Here is a 22,533-nt window from a genome sequence, read left to right as displayed (position 1 = left end):
TTACTTTGTGAATTACTCGTTTCTGAAAACAGTATGGCAGTTTTATGGACCACAGTATACATTTGTGGAGATTATGTAGCATATAATACATAGAATGGCCCATCAGATAGGACATTAGGCAAAGAAAATTCTCCACAAAGATGACAATACCTGACCATGCAGAATTCATTTATGATTTCTTCTTTTTTTTTTTTTTTTAAGAGGAAACCATCTGGCATAACAGGGCTAACATAAGAAAAGATTCCCCAACTCTAAAGAGCTGGAGATTAGATAACTCTTTGACTGCCTTGAGGAGAATTTTCTTTGAAGTTTTCATTTTATTTCTTCCAAAGAGAACAAGCACACCAAGCTGTACCATGGATGAGGGATGCCATCGGTACTGTTCCAGGACAAGCACAACCAGATAGAGAAGAGAACAGACTGTTTTCGAAACCCGAAAATGCCAGCGTGTGAGTAGTAGCACTGCAGAAACCCCTCTTTCAGAGAGCCCTTCAAGCCCTCAGTCTCCCTGGGGCTCCTGGCGGGAGGACAGGCGTGTCTGCCCTCCTTGGTCCTAACACGGAGATTAGAGCCTTGTCCTTCACTCCCACCCTCCAATTCATCTCAGGAGGATGAAGCTGCCAAGAAAATTGCATCTTTTAAGATTTGTGGTGACACGGGAATACAAGCTCAAGGGTGTCACTGACCTATAAAAGGGGCCAGACTAAACTGCTACGAGGGCAGTGCGACTCAGGGAACAGGCAGCCTCGGGAGGGGCAGCTTTTAACGCCACCAGTTGGACCAGCCAGAAATTAAATGGGATGGCTGGGAGAGGCCATAATCAGGGATCAAGCCACTGTTCAAAGTCATATCGGTTTTTAATAGTGGAGTGTTTGTTTTTTTTTTCCTGGACACTGAAGCAAGCATAAATTCACCAGGATAAAAACACATTGTCAGAACCCCACGGTCAGACCCCAACCAACCCAAATGAGTTGGGCTGAAAGTGGAGAGGCAGACAACAGAGAAACTAAACCGTCGTAAATCTCTTTAAAAGTCTGTTCGTGCTTATCACTTTCTAAGCGTCCTTGATGGCCCAGGTCTGCCATTGCAATATTGAAAAAAAAAAAAAATCAGCATGCATTAAACACCATGTCAAAAAAAGATTCCTGCACACACAGACAGGATCAGAAATTACATTAGAGAGGCTGGAGAAATAAGACATTCATACAGCAAAGCTTCAAGCACGAAAATTTTTACTGAGGACATTATGACTCCTACAACTCAGAAGAGGAAACTGGTTCTGAGAAATAGCGCATTAAGGTGTAACTGCACAGTAAACTATGCTCTTAATGAACGTTTGCACTGTCATCTGTAACATGGTACACATATTTGTGTGCAGAGGCACAGAATACAAAGACTCTCTCCTTCTTGAGCAGTTTGCTTTATCTTTCATTCCTGGGTAATGTCTGTCTCCTGACTGGCTTGTTAACGTTAACTGTTTGCATCTCCCTTGTCTAAAATATGGACTTTTCATCTCTGAGACAAAGGGTCAATTTTAGGCAAGAGTAAAAGACAAATAAATGAGTTAGGAGTTAACTAGTAGAGCATACTTACATTAGCACAAATAAGCTATCAGGTCTCCCTAGTCATCTTGGCTCATTAAAGAGGCAAAACTAAATCAAGCAAGGAGAATGAATCATGTTTGGCACTTATAGAGAGCAGGCTTGGGGTCAGGGTTAAGGTCATTAAAAGGAGGAGAGGGGAATGAAAGCTACATTTGCTCTTTGGGGTCTCTGAGATTGGAACTCAAATGTGAAATTTCTAGAGAAAGTCTTCAAATTGTCTAAACTTACCATAGAATATTTCAAGTTCCAGCCATAAATGGAATGAAAATTGAATGCAACAGGCACAAAACAAATGTGAAAGAACAGTGAATTTGATATCATCTGAGCTGTGCTCAGAGGGGCTGAGAGGCACCATCTGGAGGCGAGTTAACCATTTCAGGGCACAAAGCTATCTTTTCATGGAGTCAGGAGTCATCATCTATCTCTAAAAGGCCCAAACCATTCATTTTTATAAGGAGATGTGGCAACAATTATACCCAATATCCTCTGACTTATAGGGAAAATAATGGAGGATTTTTTATTTTCTGATTTGACAAACTTCAGTAAGAAGTTTTCTACTGTAGGGTACCGTCTGGTCCTGAAACAATATTTGTTCTAACCTACAAGAATCCCAACTCTCAAGCATTTTAGGCATTTATCATTTTTAATGACCACAGCAAATGCCAAATTTTGTCCTTTTGAAGATAAAATGCTACACTCAAAAAGTCATGGGATTTACATATACAGCCAAGGCTGAGAAACACACCCCAAATCTGCCCTTTGATTTTATGAGTCTGGCTGTGAGGAAGGTTTCCATAGTGTTTCCCTCTGCCAATGTCATTATTTTACAGAGAGGCCTGCCAAAATGCAGCTCAGAGCTAAGCTCAGTGTGTCAGGCTTATTCAAGGGGCTCATTCTAGACGAGCTCTCTTGCCATCTCTTTACCAGGCATGACGGACTATCATTAATAAAAATGTATTGATCTCTGAATCTATTCCCAGCTATAAAAAAACCCTAATAAATAAGATGCCTATATGAGCAATAAATAATCCCTGACCAGACAGAGTCCAAAAACTGTCAGAAGCACGTGCCTTACATTTTCCTAAACCCTTAACTAAGAGGAATCAGAAATTTAGAGCTAAAACAAACCCTGGAGATCAGTGCAATGCCCTCATTTTAAAGAGAAGGGAACTGAGCCATGATGCTGGATAGGTGAATGCTGACCCAGGTCTCCTTTCTGCTAGCCAGGGGCAACTTTGGGAAACAATACACTTAGGCACGCCCTACAGTCTGCTCGAAAAGTGCTTCGGCTTTACTGTATTTTCCTATTAATGTTCTCCAAGAGTCGAATTCTAGTCTGAATGAAGAAGTCATCATCCCTTTTAGGTATTCTTGAATTATTAAATGATGAATACAATTAAATAGTAAAAGGTCATCTTCAATCTCTCTGCCACTGACGAGAGACGATTCCCCATGTGCACTGGCGAGATAGACATGCTGGTTTATGGGCCTGACACCTTGCATGGAACGTTACAAATCTCTATGATGTCCTTAAGCTACCGCTTCAATTGAACTGAAAGATGGCTAAAAACCCCACTCAGGCAGACAACTCCCCATTGGTTGGCCGTTTGAGAATGCTCAAGGGGGCAGTTACTGCGGCTGAGGCTGGTGGTAACCTGTGAAGTTTCCCTGAGCAGCAGCAGGCTTCTGACAGTAGCCCGGGTAGGATTTATGCACATGGATAATGCAACCCCATTCTCTGCCCTTTCTCCCCCAACCCCCATAGGAAGCGGATAGATCACATGCATTTCAGAGTGCTTAGAAAACAAGTCAAGATCAAAATCCCTGCAATAAGATTGGCCAAGGGTAGACCCAGACCATTTGAGGTTCCCTTAAAAAGGGACCCAGCGGTGGCCTTGCATATATTCTTTCATCATGGTTTCAGATCACCAGAATAGCGAAAGAGTCTCTGAAATACCTAACTCTTCAAGGATCCCTTGAATAAATCAAACCTGTGTTATTATGAAATTCACCTTATGCCTCAAGGTCTAGGCTGCGTGATAAAAAAGATCACATTTGGAACTGCTGTACTCCATAAGGTGGAAGATGTGCATGCTTTATCTGCATGCAAGTTGATGTTTAAAGTACGTTAACATGAGACTAAAGCTTGCTACCAAAAATGCGTATTTTGATTGCACAAGTTCTTAGGTCAAATATCATAAGCTAACCTTTTGACTAAGAAAATTTTGTAAAAGTTCCACACTCTGCAAGTGTCTAACAAACTGCATCATTTATAACCCAAAGGAAAATAAACTTGATCCGCCAAGGAAGAATCTTTCAGGAAAAAGTTCATGCAGATCATAGTTAACCTAACACAAATGCAATGCCGCTGCTTCCACTCACTCGGTCTTCTATTGAGCTCTTATTTGATGCCAGGTGCTGACCTCAACACAGGGACTCAAAGCTGAATAAGATACATTCTGTGCCCTCAAAGACCTAACATTCTGTTTAGAAAACAGATGAGCAAACCAGCAAACATAATGTAAGAGGAAAGTCCTATGATGTAGGCTGGATCAACAAAGAGCTATAGAAACAGGGGAAATGACTCAGCCTGAGGTGCCCAAAGAAGGCCTTTTAGATGATACGGTGCCTGAGCCAGTGGGTCAGGAGTGTAGGAGAAGGGTACTTCAGGTGAAGGAAGCAGCATGTGCAAAGGTCCCGAGGTGTGAGAAACATGGCATGCTTGGGAACCGGCAAGTGCTGTGGTTCACAAGCTGGGGCCCACAGGGTGCCATAGAGGAAACAAAGGGGCCCACAGGGTGCCATAGAGGAAACAAAGTGCTGGTGAAGTAAGACAGGAGCGAGGATGAAAGGCCTGACTACCACACCAAGGGGTTCAGGCTGCATTTGAGGCTCAAAGGTGTGAAAGTGAAAGTGACCGTCACTCAGTTCTCTTTGTGACCCCATAGACTACACGGTCCATGGGATTCTCCAGGCCAGGACACTGGAGTGGGTAGCCTTTCCCTTCTCCAGGGCATCTTCCCAACCCAGGCATCAAACCCAGGTCTCCCAAATTGCAGGCAGATTCTTTACCAGCTGAGCCACAAAAGGTGTTCTGCAGGGGAATTTCAGCCTTCCAGTTCTCCTGCAGTGGGGGAACAAACAAATTGGGGAAGAACCAGATTTGTGGCTAAGCAGCAGCTGCAAGTCTACAGAGTCAGAAAGATGAGTGGTTGCTTAGAGTTTTGGGGTTAGGGGAAGGAGAGACTGGCAAGTGACTAAATGAGATTTGGGGGTGGTGGTGATGGAAAACTGGATGGATTGTGGCGATGACTAAGCGTCACTAAATCATACATTTAAAATGAGCAGATTTTATTGTACGTAAATTATACCTCTGTGAAGTTCTTAGGAAAAAAAGAAGTAACCACAAAGAAACCTAAGTATTCTAGACAGGAATCCATGAGGGTGTGAAGCAGGTACAAGAGATTTAGAATCTGCTTTGGAGAATGGGTGGAGGAGAGAGCCCTTCCTGGGAATCTGGATGGACAGGGACAAGGAGAAGCAGCATGTCAACAGGGGAGGATGTGGAGCTCAGGCTTGATACACTGAATTTGAGGTTATTTATGGAATACCTGAGCAAGGCTTCTCAGACGCCCCATGATTGACATTAGCATGCATTAGTAGTTTGCTCCTCTTCATGGCCAGTCTTCCACAGTATGGATATACCACGATGTGTTTATGCAAACTGTCAGTTGAGGGGTGTTTGGATTCCTTCCACTTTTTGCATATTATGAATACTGTTGCTATCAACACTTATGGTCAGGTTTTTATGGAGGTGTATATTTTACCTTTTCGTGAGCACTTTCTAGGAGTAGAATCGCTGGATCATGTGGTAACTCCATGTTTAACCTTTCAAGGAACTGCCAAACCATTTTCTAAAGTGGATGCACCGTTTGACAGTCCTCGCAGCAATGTTATGAGGGTTCTACTTCCTCCACACGCTCGTTAACACTCGCAATTGTCCTTGACTCACGTTTTGTTTCAAGTTTCCAGAAGAGCACTTAATACTAAGCTACACTATTGATGATAACTTGGTAGATGAGAAAGCTGATGATCAGGAGGGTGACTGATACAGGTAACGCTTATCGGTCACTGAAGTCCTTTCCAGCACTAATACTTATTCTGTTGAAAAAAAGCATAATTTTAAATTATATCTAATTGTAGTATTTAACTGCAATACTGCTCTATCCTTCATATAAGATGCTGGCAGTTGGACACATGATTTTTATGCTGGTTTTTAGTTTTCAGAGCTCCATCATGCCTCTACCTTTCTCCTCTCACTACTCAAAGACCCCACTTAGCAACATCCTCTTTTGTGCATCATTACTTTACCCCTCTGTGATCATTTCACCTCCATCAGCATAACCCTATAACACCTGCCATCCTAAAAATATAATGAAACTTCCTTTGACCCCATGTTCCCTACCAGTATTTATCCCATTTGTCTTCTTTCTATAGCAAAACTTGAAATTTGTCTCCATTCATTTCTCTCTTCCCATTCCCAATCTTATTTTTAACACTCCACCAAAACACTTGTCAGAGTCAACAATGACTTCTATCTTGCCAAATCCAAATGACTAATTCTCATCCCTTATATTACTCAACTTGTCAGTAGCTTTTGATACAAATGTGCATTCTCTCCTTATAGTGAGTCTTCATTTGGCTTCTGGGACACTGCTCCCATTTTTTCCCCTACCTTACTGGTCACTCAGTCTCATCTGCTGGTTCTGCCACATGTTCCAACCATTAAAACCTAGAGTAAGATGGGGCTCGGTCCTTGGACCTGCTTTTTCTCCACTTAGATGTCTATCATAAACTCCTGATTTTTTCTCCTATACCTCTCCCAATCCTCCCTAAATTCTTCTCCCACAATCTTGTTCTCATAGTACATGGTCACACCTTTCCTCCACCTTCTCCACCAACCTTGGAGTCATCCTTGACTCCTTTTCTCTCTCCACATCCATCTTTATGTTTAGAATCTGACCACTTCTTGCCTCTTCCATCTTCATCATTCTGGTCCTAGTCACCATCATTTTTCACCTGGATTATTACCATTGCCTACCTGGTCTCCTTGCTTGTACCCTTTCCCCAATAGTCTACTCTCCACACCACAGCCAGAGGGATCTCTCTAAACCAAAATCTTTCATGTGCTGGCTGTGATATTAGGTTGTTTGCAAAATGGTCCCGTACTGCCCCCTTCTCTGTGTCCACATCTTATGCAACCCCTCCCATATTGACTCAGGGCTTTGCTAGGTGACCTGCTTTAACCAATGGGACAATACAGCCATAAAGCAAGCAGAGGCTTGAAAAAAGCTTGTTCACTGGGACTTGTCCTATGTTGCTGCTGGGAACCTTCTGCCACCAGATCAACAAACCTGGATCTTCCCAAAGGATAAGTGACCATGTGGACAAAAGCCTCAATCATTCCTGCTGTCCCTGCTACATGAGACCAAACCACAGCTGCCAGCTCCAAATGAGTTAGCCCAGTCAGAAGAATAACATAGCCCACGTTGAGAATCTTAAAAAATAATAAATGCTTGTTATTTTAAACTACTAAACTTGGCAGTTTATTGGTTACCTTTCACTTTTGCTAACTGACATGCTACATTTCACTCAGAATACAAGCTACCATCCCTACATAGCCTCCAAGGTCCTACACGATCTGGTTTCCCTCAATCTATGACATTTCACAATTCTGGCCTCCTTAGTCCTCATGTATCTTATGCTGTCCTAACTCAGGGCCTTTGCACTTTCTGTTCTCTGTGCCTACAATGTTCTTTTCCCAGATATCTATATGGCTTGCTCCCTCGCTTCTTTCCTATCTCTGCTCAAAGGCCACACTGCCCTTACCTGCCTAATAAGGTACCCCTACACTCCCCATTCATCTTCCTCACCCAGCTTTATTTTTCCTTTTAGTTATTATCATCTGACATACACATTCAACACTTATTTCTTGTCTCTCACACCTCCTCACATATACACCTAAGAGACACCAGAATTTATGGTCTACAAGGGCAGGACTTTATGTTTTGCTCATCATTGGAGCCCTAGCACTTACAATAATGCCTGGAATTTCTGATCACCAGGAAAATGATTAAAGTAGCAGTACTTTGCTAAATCTGGTGTCTAGGTATATGGCCTGGAGTATTTCTAGGGGCTGTGATGGGGAAAAAAAGCAACTGTGCTGCCTATTGGGACATAATTACATCTATTGCGGGCCAAATTCCTATAGTACCCACGAACCAGAAAACAAACAAAGACTCATTAAGGATGCAAGCAGAGGGGAGGATGGGGGCTGCCCACTGGCCAGTTCACACTCAATTCCTTTTGACCTGCCCTCCCTTCCCCTCGTCCCATCCTTTCCCCATTAGTCGACAACACCAATCTGTCAGGTCATTTGACTGTTCACCAAAAAGGTTAGGAAGACACAAAAACTCCAAGGAAGTATTACCAGCATAGAAATTTATTTGAATTCAAAATAATATGGTTATATTTAGGATAATGTAATAATTATCTAAAGCATATATCATTGGCTCTGAAACAGTTCTAAAGAAGTCATTCTTCTGAAGTCAAAAAATATGTAGTAAGAATGTACAAGGAAGCAAAAATATATTTAAAAAAAAAGTTTGCTGAGTATTGGGAGTTGTTACAAGAGGGGCACACCGAGATACTATAACAGGGTCCAAATTACATAACATGCAGCAAGGCATCCTCTTGCTTTATCAACTCTTGGAAAATAAACCATAACCTCAGTGCAAGACCACCACCACTGGGTTAACAGGATAAACTTCCTGAGGGACACAGGGAGTAATTCCCTATACTTTCCCTTTCCCTAACTCACTTCCTCATACCAATTTCTTTTCCTTCCTTGAGGATAGGTTTTATCCTGTTGAAAAAAATTGGTCTTATTTGTGAAAGTGAAAAGTGGAGTAAATAATATCCTGATTGAAGTAGGCAACGTTTCAGCTGAAGATGCTCAGGAATCAAACTTTTGAAAAAGGTCAGTTGGCTAGCTAGCAGAGACCATAAGAGGCTTGCAGAAAAGGAAAAAAAAAATTCAGGTACTAGGTGTTTTCTAAATAGATAAAAACAATAAGCAGTTAAAAATGGGTGAAAAATCCCAGGGTTTATTGTGACCTAGACAATCAAAAGCAGACAGGTGACCTCTGATTAAGCCCATTTACTTGTGAAGTGAGCTATAAGTGGCTCCAAGAGAGTTTGGTTTCCAACAGTGTCCCCAGCCAAAGGGCAAGTTCAGAATGTCTCCTCCTCTCGTAGAAACTGGAACACGGATGAGAAGTCTTTTTTTGAGTAGCCTTTTGCGCACATCATCCTGTAGATCTGATGGGCTTGACTGCCCAGAAGGATTGGGCTCTTCGTGCTGGTGGCAGAGTCTTGTGCTAATCCCAGATCCTAAATCAAACAAGGGTGGAGGGAACACATTGAGGCTGTGCAGTTAAGGCTCACTTCGGAATTGTGGCTCCTAATGCTTGGGTTTCAAAGAAGAAAAAATGAAATCTGAAAAAATAAGATACTTACAAGAATGACGTTAAGTTATGTGTGTGTGTGTGTGTCTATAAATATTTGATAAGTGCTATCTTACTGCTACAAAACTGCTCCAGAGACAAACCTTGATTTCTGAGTGTCCTCTCCACTCCTCCACAAAACCTATCTGTTTTGACTCTGGACAGGTATGTTCCTATCCGGAAGAGACCACATAGAGAAATGCTTTTTCACATCTGCAGAAGCCTGTAAGGCTAAGACAAATCCCAATATGAAATTAAGCATGATGAAATTATCAATGATGAAAATATCCAATCTTTTAGTACATATTTAAAAAACCCTGTGTGCTGGATACTGTTCTAAGTGCTGGTGATACATAGTCATAATAAAACCAAGTCATTATTCTCAGGAACTTAATGTCCAGTGTGGAAGACAGACAGGAAAACAACTGCTGAACTTCCAGATAATGACAAGTGATGAGGAAAAATAAGCAGGGTAAGGGGTCAGGAAGTCATACATAGCAAGGGGTAGAGTGGAAGGAAGAGAGTTCTGATTGATGAGATGTTTAGGGAAGACCTCCCGAGGTGAAGACACTTGACCTACGATGTGAATGTGAGGGGGCAGTGAGCTGTTTGGAGAGCTGGGGGAATAAAGTTTCAGGCGGGTGGAAGAGCAAGGGAAAGGCCCCACAGGAGGCATAGCTTGGATGTTCAAGAAACAGTAAGAAGGCCAATGAGACTGAACTAGAGTGAGCAAGGGGCTGGGGAGGGAAATGAACCTGGGGATGGGCAGAGGTGGAACAAGAAAACTTTATGATGTTTGGTGAGAAGGCTGGATTTTCTTTCAAGTGCAATGGACAGTCAGCATCACATCAACCCTTTAACATCTCTGAGAGCTAATGTTTCATTCTGAGAGTTTTAGAAAACTTATGGTTGTTTAAAAATAGACAAAAGCTAACATTATAAATTTTTTACAGTTAAACTGTGGTGAATGATATCTTCTACTAAGAACAGAATCTTGTCCCACCTTGAAATATGTAGGGTAAATGGAAGACAATGAAGGCATGGATAACTGAAACAATATTCCCCACATTTCATCTTATTTGTGATTATATAAGAGCTGCACAAGTGGCAAAACCAACTAGATTGCCTTCTTACTGTCACCATCCTCATTGCCTCATCAACAGAAAAGTCAGCAAGCAATGAAAAAGGAGGCAAGATCAGGACCATTTGTATTCTTTGAGGAACATTCTTGATAAATGAGCAGTTATGGATACCATCCACTCAAAGGAGGAAATTATTCAAAGAAAAAAGAAGGAAAGTTTAAAGAATGGGTTAAATCTCTAGCTGCTTGGATATGTATGATGCTATAGGTGTTAACATGATTTTGTGCTTACTTATATATTTTCACATGCAAACACATAGATTTGGAAAATCTACTTAACCTAAAACTTGTCTATAGCTACTCACACATTTAACAAATGTGGGTGAATAAGCTACATTATTGCTTATACCTGGACAAGCAGATAAGCGTCTTGTCAACATCATTTTGCTGCATATCTGCAAGATGCATTTATTTAAAATGACAGAAAATCTACATAGAAAGACTGCCTGTAATTTTTAACCTAGAAATATAACTAGAATATAAAAACTTAGAATAACATAACCTATTGAGGAGAACACAACATTATTGAGAAGGAAAGTCTATTAGAGGTTTTCAAATGGGCAAGTAAATATCCCAAATAAGAGCTAATAAAACCAAAAAAAGGAAGCTAAAATAGCTTTGCTGGCTGCTACCTCAGAGGACAGACATTCTAAAAAGAGAAAGGTGATTTAGTCTATAAAACTCTAAGTGGTTTGTCTGTCCTGAAATGTAAGAAAAGAAGTCATCCTTTGAAGTCTGTAACATGTAATTTAAAACAAACAAATGCCTCACTTCACTAATCAAATAAAAATATTTATGAATTCATGAGCTCAGTGGGTGGTTCAGGGGAAAAAATAAAACAATTGCAAAAGTTTTCAACAAATTAATGAAGGACCAAGTCACTGCATTTTACAAGGAGACAGGTACATTAAGTAAGTAACAACAGTGGTCATGATATTCTGTAAGTTGTTCCTTAGAGGCCATCAGAAACAGACTTTTAGGTTGAGGAGTTTTTGGATGTTCTAATTATGTTCTGATTATATACACACCCTATATTAGAATTTTATGATGTTAAGAAATAAACATAAAAGCCTCTACTTTAAGAACACACTAACATTATCTCTCCCAACACAATATGATCTAATAGCAGTTAAGCAAAATATCTCCTAGTGAGTTAAGACCTTGTCATGGTGAAGGGGCTTGCATAACTCAATGAAGCTATGAGCCATGCCATGCAGGGCCACTCAAGATGGACATGTCATAGTGAAGAGCTCTGACAAAATGTGGTCCACTAGAGGAGGGAATGGCAAACCGCTCCAGTATTCTTGCTGAGAGAACTCCATGAACAGTATGAAAAGGCAAAAAAGATATGACACAGAAGGAGGAGTCCCCCAGGTCGATATGCTACTGGGGAAGAGTGGAGAGCAATTACTAATAGCTCCAGAAAGAATGAAGCAGCTGGGCCAAAGTGGAAACAACGCTCAGTTGTGGATGTGCCTGGTGGTGAAAGTAAAGTCTGATGCTGTAAAGAACAATATTGCATAGGAACCTGGAATGTTAGGTCTTTGAATCAATCAAACTGGACGAGATCAAGCAGGAGTTGGCAAGAGTAAACATCAATATTTAAGGAATCAGTGAACTAAAATGGATGGGAATGGGCAAATTTAATTCAGATGACCATTATATCTACTACTGTGGGCAAGAATCCCTTAGAAGAAATAGAGTAGCCTCATGGTTAACAAAAGAGTCCAAAATGCAATACTTGGGTGCAATCTCAAAAACAACAGAATGATCTCGGTTTGCTTCCAAGGCAAACCATTCAACACCACAGTAATCCAAGTCTATGCCCCAACCACTAATGCTGAAGAAGTTGAAGTTGACCAGTTCTATGAAGACCTACAAGACCTTCTAGAACTAACACCAAAAAAAGATGTCCTTTTCATCATAGGGGACTGGAATGCAAAAGTAGGAAGTCAAGAGATACCTGGAGTAACAGGCAAGTTTGGCCTTGGACTACAAAATGAAGCAGGGCAAAGGCTAACAGAGTTTTATCAAGGAAAGACACTGGTCACAGCAAACACCCTTTTCCAGCAACACAACAGACAACTCTACACATGGACATCACCAGAGAGTCAATAAAAATAAGATTGATTATATTCTTTACAGCCAAAGATGGAGAAGCTCTATACAGTCAGCAAAAACAAGATCAGGAACTGATTGTGGCTTAGATCATGAGCTCCTTATCAAAAAATTCAGGCTTAAATTGAAGAAAGTAGGGAAAACCACTAGGCCATTTGGGTATGACCTAAATCAAATCCCTTATGATTGTATACAGTGAAGGGGACGAATAGATTCAAGGGATTAGATCTGGTAGAGTGTCTGAGAACTGTGGACGGAAGTTCATAACACTGTATAGGAGGTGGTAACCAAAACTATCCCAAAGAAAAAGAAATGCAAAAAGGCAAAGTGGTTGTCTAAAGAGGCTTTACAAATAGCTGAGGAAAGAAGAGAAGTGAAAGGCAAGGGAGAAAGGGAAAGATACACCCAACTGAGAGCTTCCCAGGAGATGACAGTGGTAAAGAACCTGTCTGTCAATGCAGGAGACAAAAGAGACACAAGTTCGATTCCCAGATTGAGAAGATCTCCTGGAGGAGGGCATGGCAACCCACTCTAGTATTCTTGCCTAGAGAATCCCATGGACAGAGGAGCCTGGAAGGCTACAGTTCAGAGGGTCACAAAGAATTGGACATGACTGAAGCAACTTAGCATGCACACATATCCAATTGAATCAAGAGTTCCACAGAATAGCAAAGAGAGATAAGAAGGCCTTCTTAAATGAACAGTGAAAATAGAGGACAACAATAGAATGGGAAAGACAAGAGATCTCTTCAAGAAAACCGGAGCTATTTAGGGAACATTTCATGCAAAGATGGGCAGGATAAAAGACAGAAATGGTATGGACCTAACAGAAGCAGAAGAGATTAAGAAGAGGTGGTAAGAATATATACAATTACACAAAAAAGATCTTCATGACCCAGATAACCACAATGGTGTGATCACTTACCTAGAGCCAGACATCCTGGAAAGTGAAAGCAAGTAGGCCTTAGGAAGCATCACTACAAACAAAGCTAGTGGAAGTGATGGAATTCTAGCTGAGCTATTTCAAATCCTAAAAGATGATGCTGTTAAACTGCTACACTCCATATGTCAGCAAATTTGGAAAACTCAACAGTGGCCATAGGACTGGAAAAGGTCAGTTTTCATTTCAATCCCAAAGAAAGGCAATGCCAAGAATGTTCAAACTACTGTACAATTGCACTCATTTCACATGCTACTAAGATTATCCTCAAAATCCTTCAAGCTAGGTTTCAGTAGTATGTGGACTGAGAACTTCCAGATCTACAAGCTAGGTTTAGAAAAGCAGAGGAACCAGAGATCAAATTGCCAAAATTTGGTGGATCATGGAGAAAGCAAGGGAAAAACATCTACTTCTGCTTCACTGACTATGCTAAAGCCTTTGACTGTGTTATTACCACAAACTGGAAAATTCTTAAAGAGATGGGAATACCAGACCACCTGACCCGCCTCCTGAGAAATCTGTATGAGGGTCAAGAAGCAACATGGAACGACTGAGTGGTTCAAAACTGGGAAAGGAGTACAACAAGGCTGTATATTGTCACCCTAGTCATTTAACTTATATGCAGAGTACTTTGTGTGAAATGCCGGGCTGGATGAATCACAAACTGGAATCAAGATTGCTGGGAAAAATATCAATAACCTCAGACAGATACGCATATGATACCACTCTAATGGCAGGAAGTGAAGAGGAACTAAAGGGCCTCTTGAAAGTGAAAGAGCAGAGTGAAAAAGCTGGTTTAAAACTCAACATTCAAAAAACTAAGATCATGGCATCCAGTCCCATCACTTCATGGCAAACAGATGGGGAAACGATGGAAACAGTGACAGATTTTATTTTCTTGGGCTTCAAAATCACTGCAGACAGTGAATGCAGCCATGATATTAAAAGATGCTTGCTCCTTGGAAGGAAAGATGTGACAAACCTAGACAGTAATATTAAAAAGCAAAGACATCACTTTGCTGACAAAGGTCCATATAGTCAAAGGCATGGTTTTCCAGTAGTCATGTACAGATGTGACAGCTGGACCATAAGGCTGAGTGCTGAGGGATTGATACTTTCAAATTGTGGCGTTGGAGAAGACTCTTGAGAGTACCATGGACTGCAAGGGGTCAAACTAGTCAGTCCTAAAGGAAATCAGTCCTGAATATTCATTGGAAGGACTGATGCTGAAGCTGAAGTTCCAATATTCTGGCCACCTGATGCATAGAGCCAACTCACTGGAAAAGATACTGATGCTGGGAAAGATTGAAGGCAAAAGGAGGAGGCAGTAGAGGATGAGATGGTTAGATAGCATCAGTGACTCAATGGATATGAATTTGAGCAAAATCAGGGAAACTGAAGGACAGGGGAGCCCGGCACGCTGCAGTCCATGGGGTCACAAAGAGTCTGACACAACTCAGTGACTGAACAACAACAAATAGCCTCATCTGCCCAAGTACGATTGCTTTCACCAGTAGCATGAATGGGGATTTTTTTAACCTCTATCAATTTCTCGACAAGTCTCATTATCTATAGTGTGTTTCACTAACAGCTCTCTGAGGTGATGAAAGCATTTCTGTGTAAATTCTCTCATTTTAAGCAAAATTCAGAAGTCTTGTTCTTTGTAAGGGAAATGACACCTGCATTTTACAGAGAAAACAAGGGCAAAAGAGAACAATGTTCATATGTTTTACTACTGAATTGTCTTATGCTACCTTCTACTATCAAGGAAATAATTTTCAAGGACCTCAGTAGGGACAGATTCTTCCTGGGCAGGGATACTGGAGCAAACGGTGGAAGGAGAGGTGCGACACGGGGTCAGCTGCAGTTGAGACCCACAATACAGCCAGCACTGCTCACAGGCCGCTTGGTAGCTGCTGCTTCAGTTGGAGCCGTTAGTAGTACTTGGGAAACCAAACAAGCTAACAGGCCACAACCTACTTCACACAGATACAGAAAGCAAACTGGGCATAAATGCGGTTCTTTCACTCTTCTGTGTCCTGATAAACGACCCTGCAGCTTTGTGAAAACAATCCGCTTAAGGAGCTACTTTCTCCAATAAAAGTAACACAGCACACTACATCAATAAAAGCCTGTGTGGAAGATATGCAAGCCGAAATACAAGGTACAGACTGGCATAAAAATAAGTGTTTTCTTAAATGAAACATGAGGAGAAATCAAACTACAAAATCCACAAAATAAGAAACATAGTTTCAAACCTGGCTTCACCCAATCAATATTTCAAATGAGCTGACAATGTGCCCGGGGTCAGGCTGGAGGTAGAGGAAGCATTGAGGTAGGCCTGGGGCAGACCAGGCGCAGGGCTGCCAGGGAGGGAAAAACAAGGGGCCAAATGAGTCCCATGTGGCTAAAGCAAAGGAGAGGAGTGGGAAGCAGAGATGAATCAGGAAGGAGAGCAAAGGCCTTTAAGAAAACGTGCAGAGACGGACTTTAACCTACAAGCAACTGGAAACCATGAAAAGAGACTTAACAGGAGAGACGACATAATCAGGTTTTTACATTTTAGGAAGCCCACTCTTTGCCATGTCATGGAAAATGAACTGGAGACGATGAGAATGAAAGGCAAGGACACCAGTTGAGGGCTGATGTGGCAGCATCCAAATGAGGTTCAGCCAAGGCATTGGAGGTGGTGGAGAGGGCAAGTGGACAAAGTCAAGGCACAGTCGAAAAGCAGAATGCACGAACATCATGGGGAACGAATGACGGTGACCTGCGCACCATATCCAGGTGTTCGTACTATTACTTTGGTCAAGTAAAGGGCAGGGTTGTGGGGAGTGAGAATGGGGCAACGTGCTACACAAAAATCTGAAAGTCTGTTTGTCTAAAAAGTATTTTCTAACGCTGAAATCACAAATGAAAGAAGGCTGATAATTTGCTTTTCAAATGACTTTACACATAAACACATATTCTTAAAGCAGGAAGATGTATTTAGAAATCTAGTATCATGAGAAAGATCCTCTCTTCTGTGATATGTACATCTAATGTCATTAGATTATTAGCCATCAGAAAATGCTTACTGCTTCCATTTCTAAGGACTTGGTAAATGACTAGAAACAAGAAGATTATAAAACATAGGAAGAACAAAATCTTACCGACTCACATTACAAACAAAGCCAAGCACAAGAGAAACATCCTAATCTATTCTCATCCAAAAGACCAGGATTAAAAATGAACAAGATAAGGGTTTTTATCGAAGCTAAGTTTGAGCTAATTTCCTGTGAGTGAGTCACTATTTTAGCCATCTTGCCTTCTAGGATAGGGGTGTGCTTTGTTGCAAGCAGGGAGGAGTGGGGGTCGGGTGGGGTGGGCAGGGTGGTGAGCCCTGGGGAGGGAGGGAGTGGCAAGGCGGGTGGGTGGAGAATGATGGAGGGAAAGATGGAAGGAGAAGAACAGACCATGACACATTTCCCCACTCTCTTGGGTAGTCACTGCATTTCCCATACCTTCGCCATGAGTGTTGTTCCGAATCCGCCCTGATAGTTATTAGCCGAGGGAACTCCATCCATCACCCCAGGTACAGGATTATAAGTGTCACTTGACCAACATCGTCCTGAGCTCATATTTAGGATTTTAGCCAAGAGTTTTGGGTCAAGCCCTAACCTGTCAAAGGTCAAAGGAAAGAAGTGTTAAATGTCAAAGTGTACAAGTCACATGTGACTTATTTACGTCTGAGGGTGCTCCATCTTCTCTCTCCATTTATGATGTCTTGAAAAATCAAAGCAGATGGATGAGTGAAGAATCCAATCTTAAATTATAGGGTGTTAAAAGCTAGTGAAGAAACACTTCTGAGCCAGGACACACTACACTGAGAGAAAACCTGTGCTACCCTGCTTTTAAGAAACAATATATAATTGCATAAAAAGTGTTGCTGGCTTATCATACACATAGGTTTTCTAGTCTTTTGAACATTATTGCATTTATGCGTCACCTAAGAACCTTAAGCCAAGATGATCATCTCAAGTCTTTACTCGCAAATGATGTATTTCAGAAAGAAATACTGACAGATAAGCTACGTACCATGGGAGTCTATGTATCATTTATGTGTATGTTTATTCTTTTAGCTTTTATGAGAATAAATGCAAGAGATGAGTCATGAGCAGTAAAATAAGCTTATGAGAAGTTATTATTATAAAAGAGGACATTTCTTGCTGTAAACTTTTCCTTATTTATTAAATCTTCATTAGCCCATCTTGCTTATGAAGTAAGTCTGCATAGAGCTGTGACATATGCTATCTATTCAGAGGCATGCATTATAGTTCTGGGTCAACTGCTGATAAGGTTACTGATCCTGATAAAACAAAGCCTGCCCAAGCGGAAACATCATTTGTTCTATCACTGAGCTGATGGCATAAACGGCTGTTCAAATGTGGACCCAGAAAAAAAAAAAAGAATTAAAATGCTGTACTACTTTGATTTCAAGTATCTTAGTGCAGTCTGGGAAGCACAGTTTTGCTAAGTATCTTTTAATCAAGTTTCAAATAAAACTTTCTGCTTTTCCTTAAAATGAATCTGTTCCAGAATAAAAAAAGATTAAAAAGAGACATATAAATGTTAAATGAATTGTGTATTTTGGCATGCAGCTTATTACCTGTGTGTTGAAATATATCTGTTTATTTCCAGGGTGGAATATAACAACCAGGAAAACCTTTTTCCAAATGCTCAAGTGGGGTCAAGGGCTAATACCTGGGATGGGTAAGGACTGTTATGTAATCATACAACTGTTATGTAATCAGACTTTCAAGGAGCAACTGTGATTCAAGGAATACAATATGGCATGCCATCTACACGAATTCACATAGTGGGCCATGTTATAATGAGCAGTTTTTACTAAAAGATTTTAACAGACAAAGATTCCATTGAAGTCAGCTGTTCAACTGTACTCTGCTGGAAAGTAACCTGACAGTTTCATTCATTCTTTTATAAAGATCCAAGTTTGTTACACGTATAATTTGCTACTGATGCTTTCTTTCTCTTTTAAATAAAATCAGGCTATCAGGGTTCTATGGTAGCAGATGACCCAAAGACAATGCACTTAGGGAATAACTATGAAAAATAAAGTCCCAAATGAACAATTAGTTAATTTGCTGTAGCTGCAAATAAATTTTCTGAGCACAAATATTGTGCTCTATGAGCAGGGGATATTTTTAAAGACCCCCTCCCCAAAGCACTGCTTTTTCCTTCCATTTGAAATGTAATTAAGGCTTCCTAATTTAAATTTTCTTTTAAAATGGCTCATCACATTCTGAGCAGCAGAGATACTCCCCTGCTTACCAGCCTGGACTCAACAGTGCCTCACAATGCTCTTTATTGCTAAAGAAATTCATACTCTGTCTATAATACTCACCAAATGGGAACACAGCTTATTATCTGTCATAAAACCCTATATTCCATTTTGCTTGAATGTTCAAGGAAAAATACTGGCACTGATTTACGGAACTCTTTGGTGAACATGTTACTATTTAGAAGCACCCTGAGGGGCACACCAAAAAACAAGGTGACAGTTGTTACGTGCTCACTTTTCAAATCTGATGCTCCCCCACCATGCTGATACCCTTCAGGAGATGGCTGCTCCCTCTCCGCTCCTCCCCAAGGCATCCCCCCCGCCCCCAACAGCAAAGTGTATCATTAAAAAGAGCAAGTTAGAAGTGTTTTGCATTTCATCTTTCTGAGGATTCTTTCACTGGCATATATATAACTGACAGCTAAAATTAGACATGATATTAAAATCAGTTACTGAAGTCCTCTGTCTTCCACTGTGCCCAAGGCTTGTAATGGTCTGCAACCAGCTAGAATACACAGTAATTGTCATTCAGGGAGTCTATCCTAGAACGTCATGCTTCACTGGAGAAGACTGAGTTTCCATTTGAAATCAACAAATTAATCCAAGACAGGTATCTGAAAGGGCAAGTTTAATAGGAAGCAGCTACTGGGCTCTCAACCATGATAAAATGTTATTGCTGTTTCCCTGTAAATTGGCTGGGAACATATGATACTTTCTGCATAAGAGCCCCATTGCTGTTCAGGAGATATACAGCTCAAGCCATCAAAAGGATGACAGTCTGTCAGTCCCCATAATAACTTGCCACTGGATGTGGTTCGAGAGTACGCGTGTGCATGCATGTGGCTTTACAATTGCTGGAATGTTCTCTGATATAAACAGAGAATGAATTCATTGCTCTGACCGCATATATAATGCAACTCAAATAAACGTCACTGTGTCAAATCTACTCACCTTTAAAACACAAGAATTTTAAATGAACTTTTGAGAGAAGTAAAAATGATGCATAAACTGTAAGAAAAATTCAAGAGAAGCCAAGTGTTTGCCTTCACTGTAACCAAAGCTTTTAAGGGCCAAAAAAGTTTGCTCACTTTATAGTCTCTGTAAGTATCTATACTGTCTGGTTTATATAAGGACACAGCAAATGATGTCCCTAAACTTGAGATGTGTGTATCAGGAACCAATCTGGAAATGAAACATCCAAGACTAGGTCAATTTAAATCAATCATTCCCTTATTCACCAAAGTTTATGCCGACTTGCCAGCTAACAAGGGGCTGTGCCTGCCCTCCAAGACTGGGCCAGTTAGGACATCCAGATAGTAACATTTACCTAAGGCAGGGGGAAGAGCCTTGCCCACCTCCCTCCCTCTTTCCTCTTCATTCACCTGACAAATCTTCACTGAGTGTCTACTATGCGCCATGGATGAGCAGACAAAGCTCACAGAGCCTGCATTCTAGTTGGGAAGACAGGCAATAAACAAACAAACAAACAAATATATAAGGCTAGCCAGTGAGAAGCATTATGAAGAAAAAAACGTTAATTGTACGTTAAGTACAATTCAAATATTAACCACCACCATCACGTCAATAACTGCCATGTATTAAGCACCTACTATGTGTCAGGAACTGTTTTAAAAGACTGACATGGGTGAATTTATTTACTCCTCACAACAGATTACGGGGCTTCCCTGGTAGCTCAGACGGTAAAGAACCTGCCTGCAATGTGGGAGACCTGGATTCAATCCCTGGGTTGGGAAGTCTCCTGGGGAAGGGAATGGCTACCTCCAGTATTCTAGCCTGGAAAACCCCATGGACAGAGGAGCCTGGAGGGCTACAGTCCATGGGTTACATAGAGTTGGACACAACTCGGTGACTAACACTTTCACTTTTCACAATAGATCCTATTATTACTGTGGAGAGATACTATTATTTTTGTCATTTTATAGATGAGAAAAGTTTAAGTTGGTGGCAGAGCTGGGATGTGGTCATCAACAGGCACCCTGACTCACCACCCTGAGTCTCACTAGGTCATATGGGTAGTCACTTAATCAGCCATCAAATTCGGTCAAACTTTTATTATAAACCTTTGGCCATATGTTTTATGTATTAGGGTATACAACTGAGAGGTTTCAGTCATCACTTAAACAAAAAGGCAACACCATCTCAGGGCAGTAGCCAAGAAGCTAAAATTATGCTAGTGGGAAAGTCTTCATCTTGAACAGCCTTCCAGAAGTTTAACTGTTTTAAGCTTCTTTTGGTGGAAGGAGACAATATGGCTGTTGCTAGAGGGCCCTGGGCCCTGGTGGTAATGCAAATAACTTGTTACACCACCCATATTGGGGAAAAAAAAAAAAGAAAACCAAACAAAAACACAATTTCTGGTACAAGAAAAATGAAAACAAAACAACAAAACTCACATTACCAACCTTATTCTTATGTGGTGCATGGGAACAAAATCTCTCTAAGGCACATAAGGCATTTTTAGTACCTAAAACTATGCTCTGAGTCCTAAATAGAATCCAATTAGAAGGCAGAAAGGTCCAGTAAAAAAGAATCTCAAAATATGTTGTATACCAATGCTTTTTACACTTTACTTTTTTTAATAGCATTTAAACTTTCACTGACATCCATAAACATTCATTGTAAAAGATCATATAGGGTCAATTAGAGTTTAAAACTATAAGGTTTTATTCTTCTATTTAAAAAAGGGAAATGTCAGTGTTTCAGAAAAAAACACTGCCTTATGAGAATGAAATTAATCAGAAATGATCACTTCATAGGAACAAGTGACTCAATTTGTAAATGTTGACATTAATGCTCTAGAAAATTTTCACTTCAGAGTGAACAGAATATAAATGTGGCTGAACCACTTTGATGCGATAGTACTTTGTGGGAATTTACTACTTGGGAATTTATGCTTGCTGATGCCAATTTTCTCTTTCACCTTGCAAAGCTCAATAAATCGTGGTTGCTCTCTATACTCTGTTAGAGAACAATCCTGTCATTTTAAACCATGTCTGTAAACCATGGAGAAAAGACAATAGCCAAAGCAATCATTTTTAGGACTTTCAAACCGCTGAGAATCTCTGTAAGATAAAATCCTAATGTTATGAAAATAAACAATTCATTAGTACAGTGTAGAGTACCACAAACTTACAGATTATTAATATTATAGCACATAAGTAAAAATAATGAATTCCTGCTTTGAATTCAGACATATATGTGTGTGTATATACATATGTAAATATTTCATTTATACACATATAGATCAATAATAGTAATATACAGTTTTGGGAAAATTAAACATTGAAAGCTTAATATTTTCCAAATATTATTTTTATCATAGTGAATCAAGGCCAACAATAAGAGAAAAGATTTATTGCTTTTGCTCTTAATACTTGTTTGAAATTTTATCACTTTTTTTTCTCTTTGATAATAAACTTACTCTAGTAGCCAAGGTATACATTTTATTCATTTAACTGATTTTCATACTACTCTTTATTAGCTGGCCTTTGGAGTTAGACTTCCATAAGCACTTACTGTACAAACACTTCATTTTAGAATGATCACCTAATAAGAGTTTTGCTAGCAAAAACATTTGAGGAATGCTATAAGATGCCTAATGAATATTCTGATCCAGTGATGCTTAAAGTAAGAGGCCAGAATATAAAATAAACTGGCAAAAATAGAGGGAAATTTTGGTATAGTGTAACCTAGCCTTTTACTTTTTTAATTATATACTCATTTATATCCAGAAAAATGAAAATAAAATTCTAAAGCTGAAAATGCATACTAATACTCTAATCCTGCTGTCAATACTAATTAAT

At 40.3% G+C, this 22,533-nt stretch overlaps 1 protein-coding gene across 1 annotated transcript in view; it reads right to left on the bottom strand.

The window, feature by feature from the left end:
- Positions 1-8,088: 8,088 nt before the first annotated feature.
- Positions 8,089-22,533, bottom strand: part of HIBADH (3-hydroxyisobutyrate dehydrogenase) — a 109,901-nt gene continuing 95,456 nt past the window's right edge. Inside the window, exons 7-8 of the mRNA XM_006066076.4 lie at positions 16,872-17,028; positions 8,089-9,056 (exon numbers count right to left, since the gene is read on the bottom strand). Of these exons, the coding sequence (XP_006066138.1) occupies positions 8,898-9,056; positions 16,872-17,028 (316 nt within the window). The 3' untranslated portion in view covers positions 8,089-8,897. The remainder of the gene's footprint in view (positions 9,057-16,871; positions 17,029-22,533) is intronic.

This window comes from Bubalus bubalis, chromosome 8 (assembly GCF_019923935.1).
Source record: "Bubalus bubalis isolate 160015118507 breed Murrah chromosome 8, NDDB_SH_1, whole genome shotgun sequence".
Taxonomy (NCBI): domain Eukaryota; kingdom Metazoa; phylum Chordata; class Mammalia; order Artiodactyla; family Bovidae; genus Bubalus; species Bubalus bubalis.
This window is presented reverse-complemented; position numbering and strand designations above follow the sequence as displayed.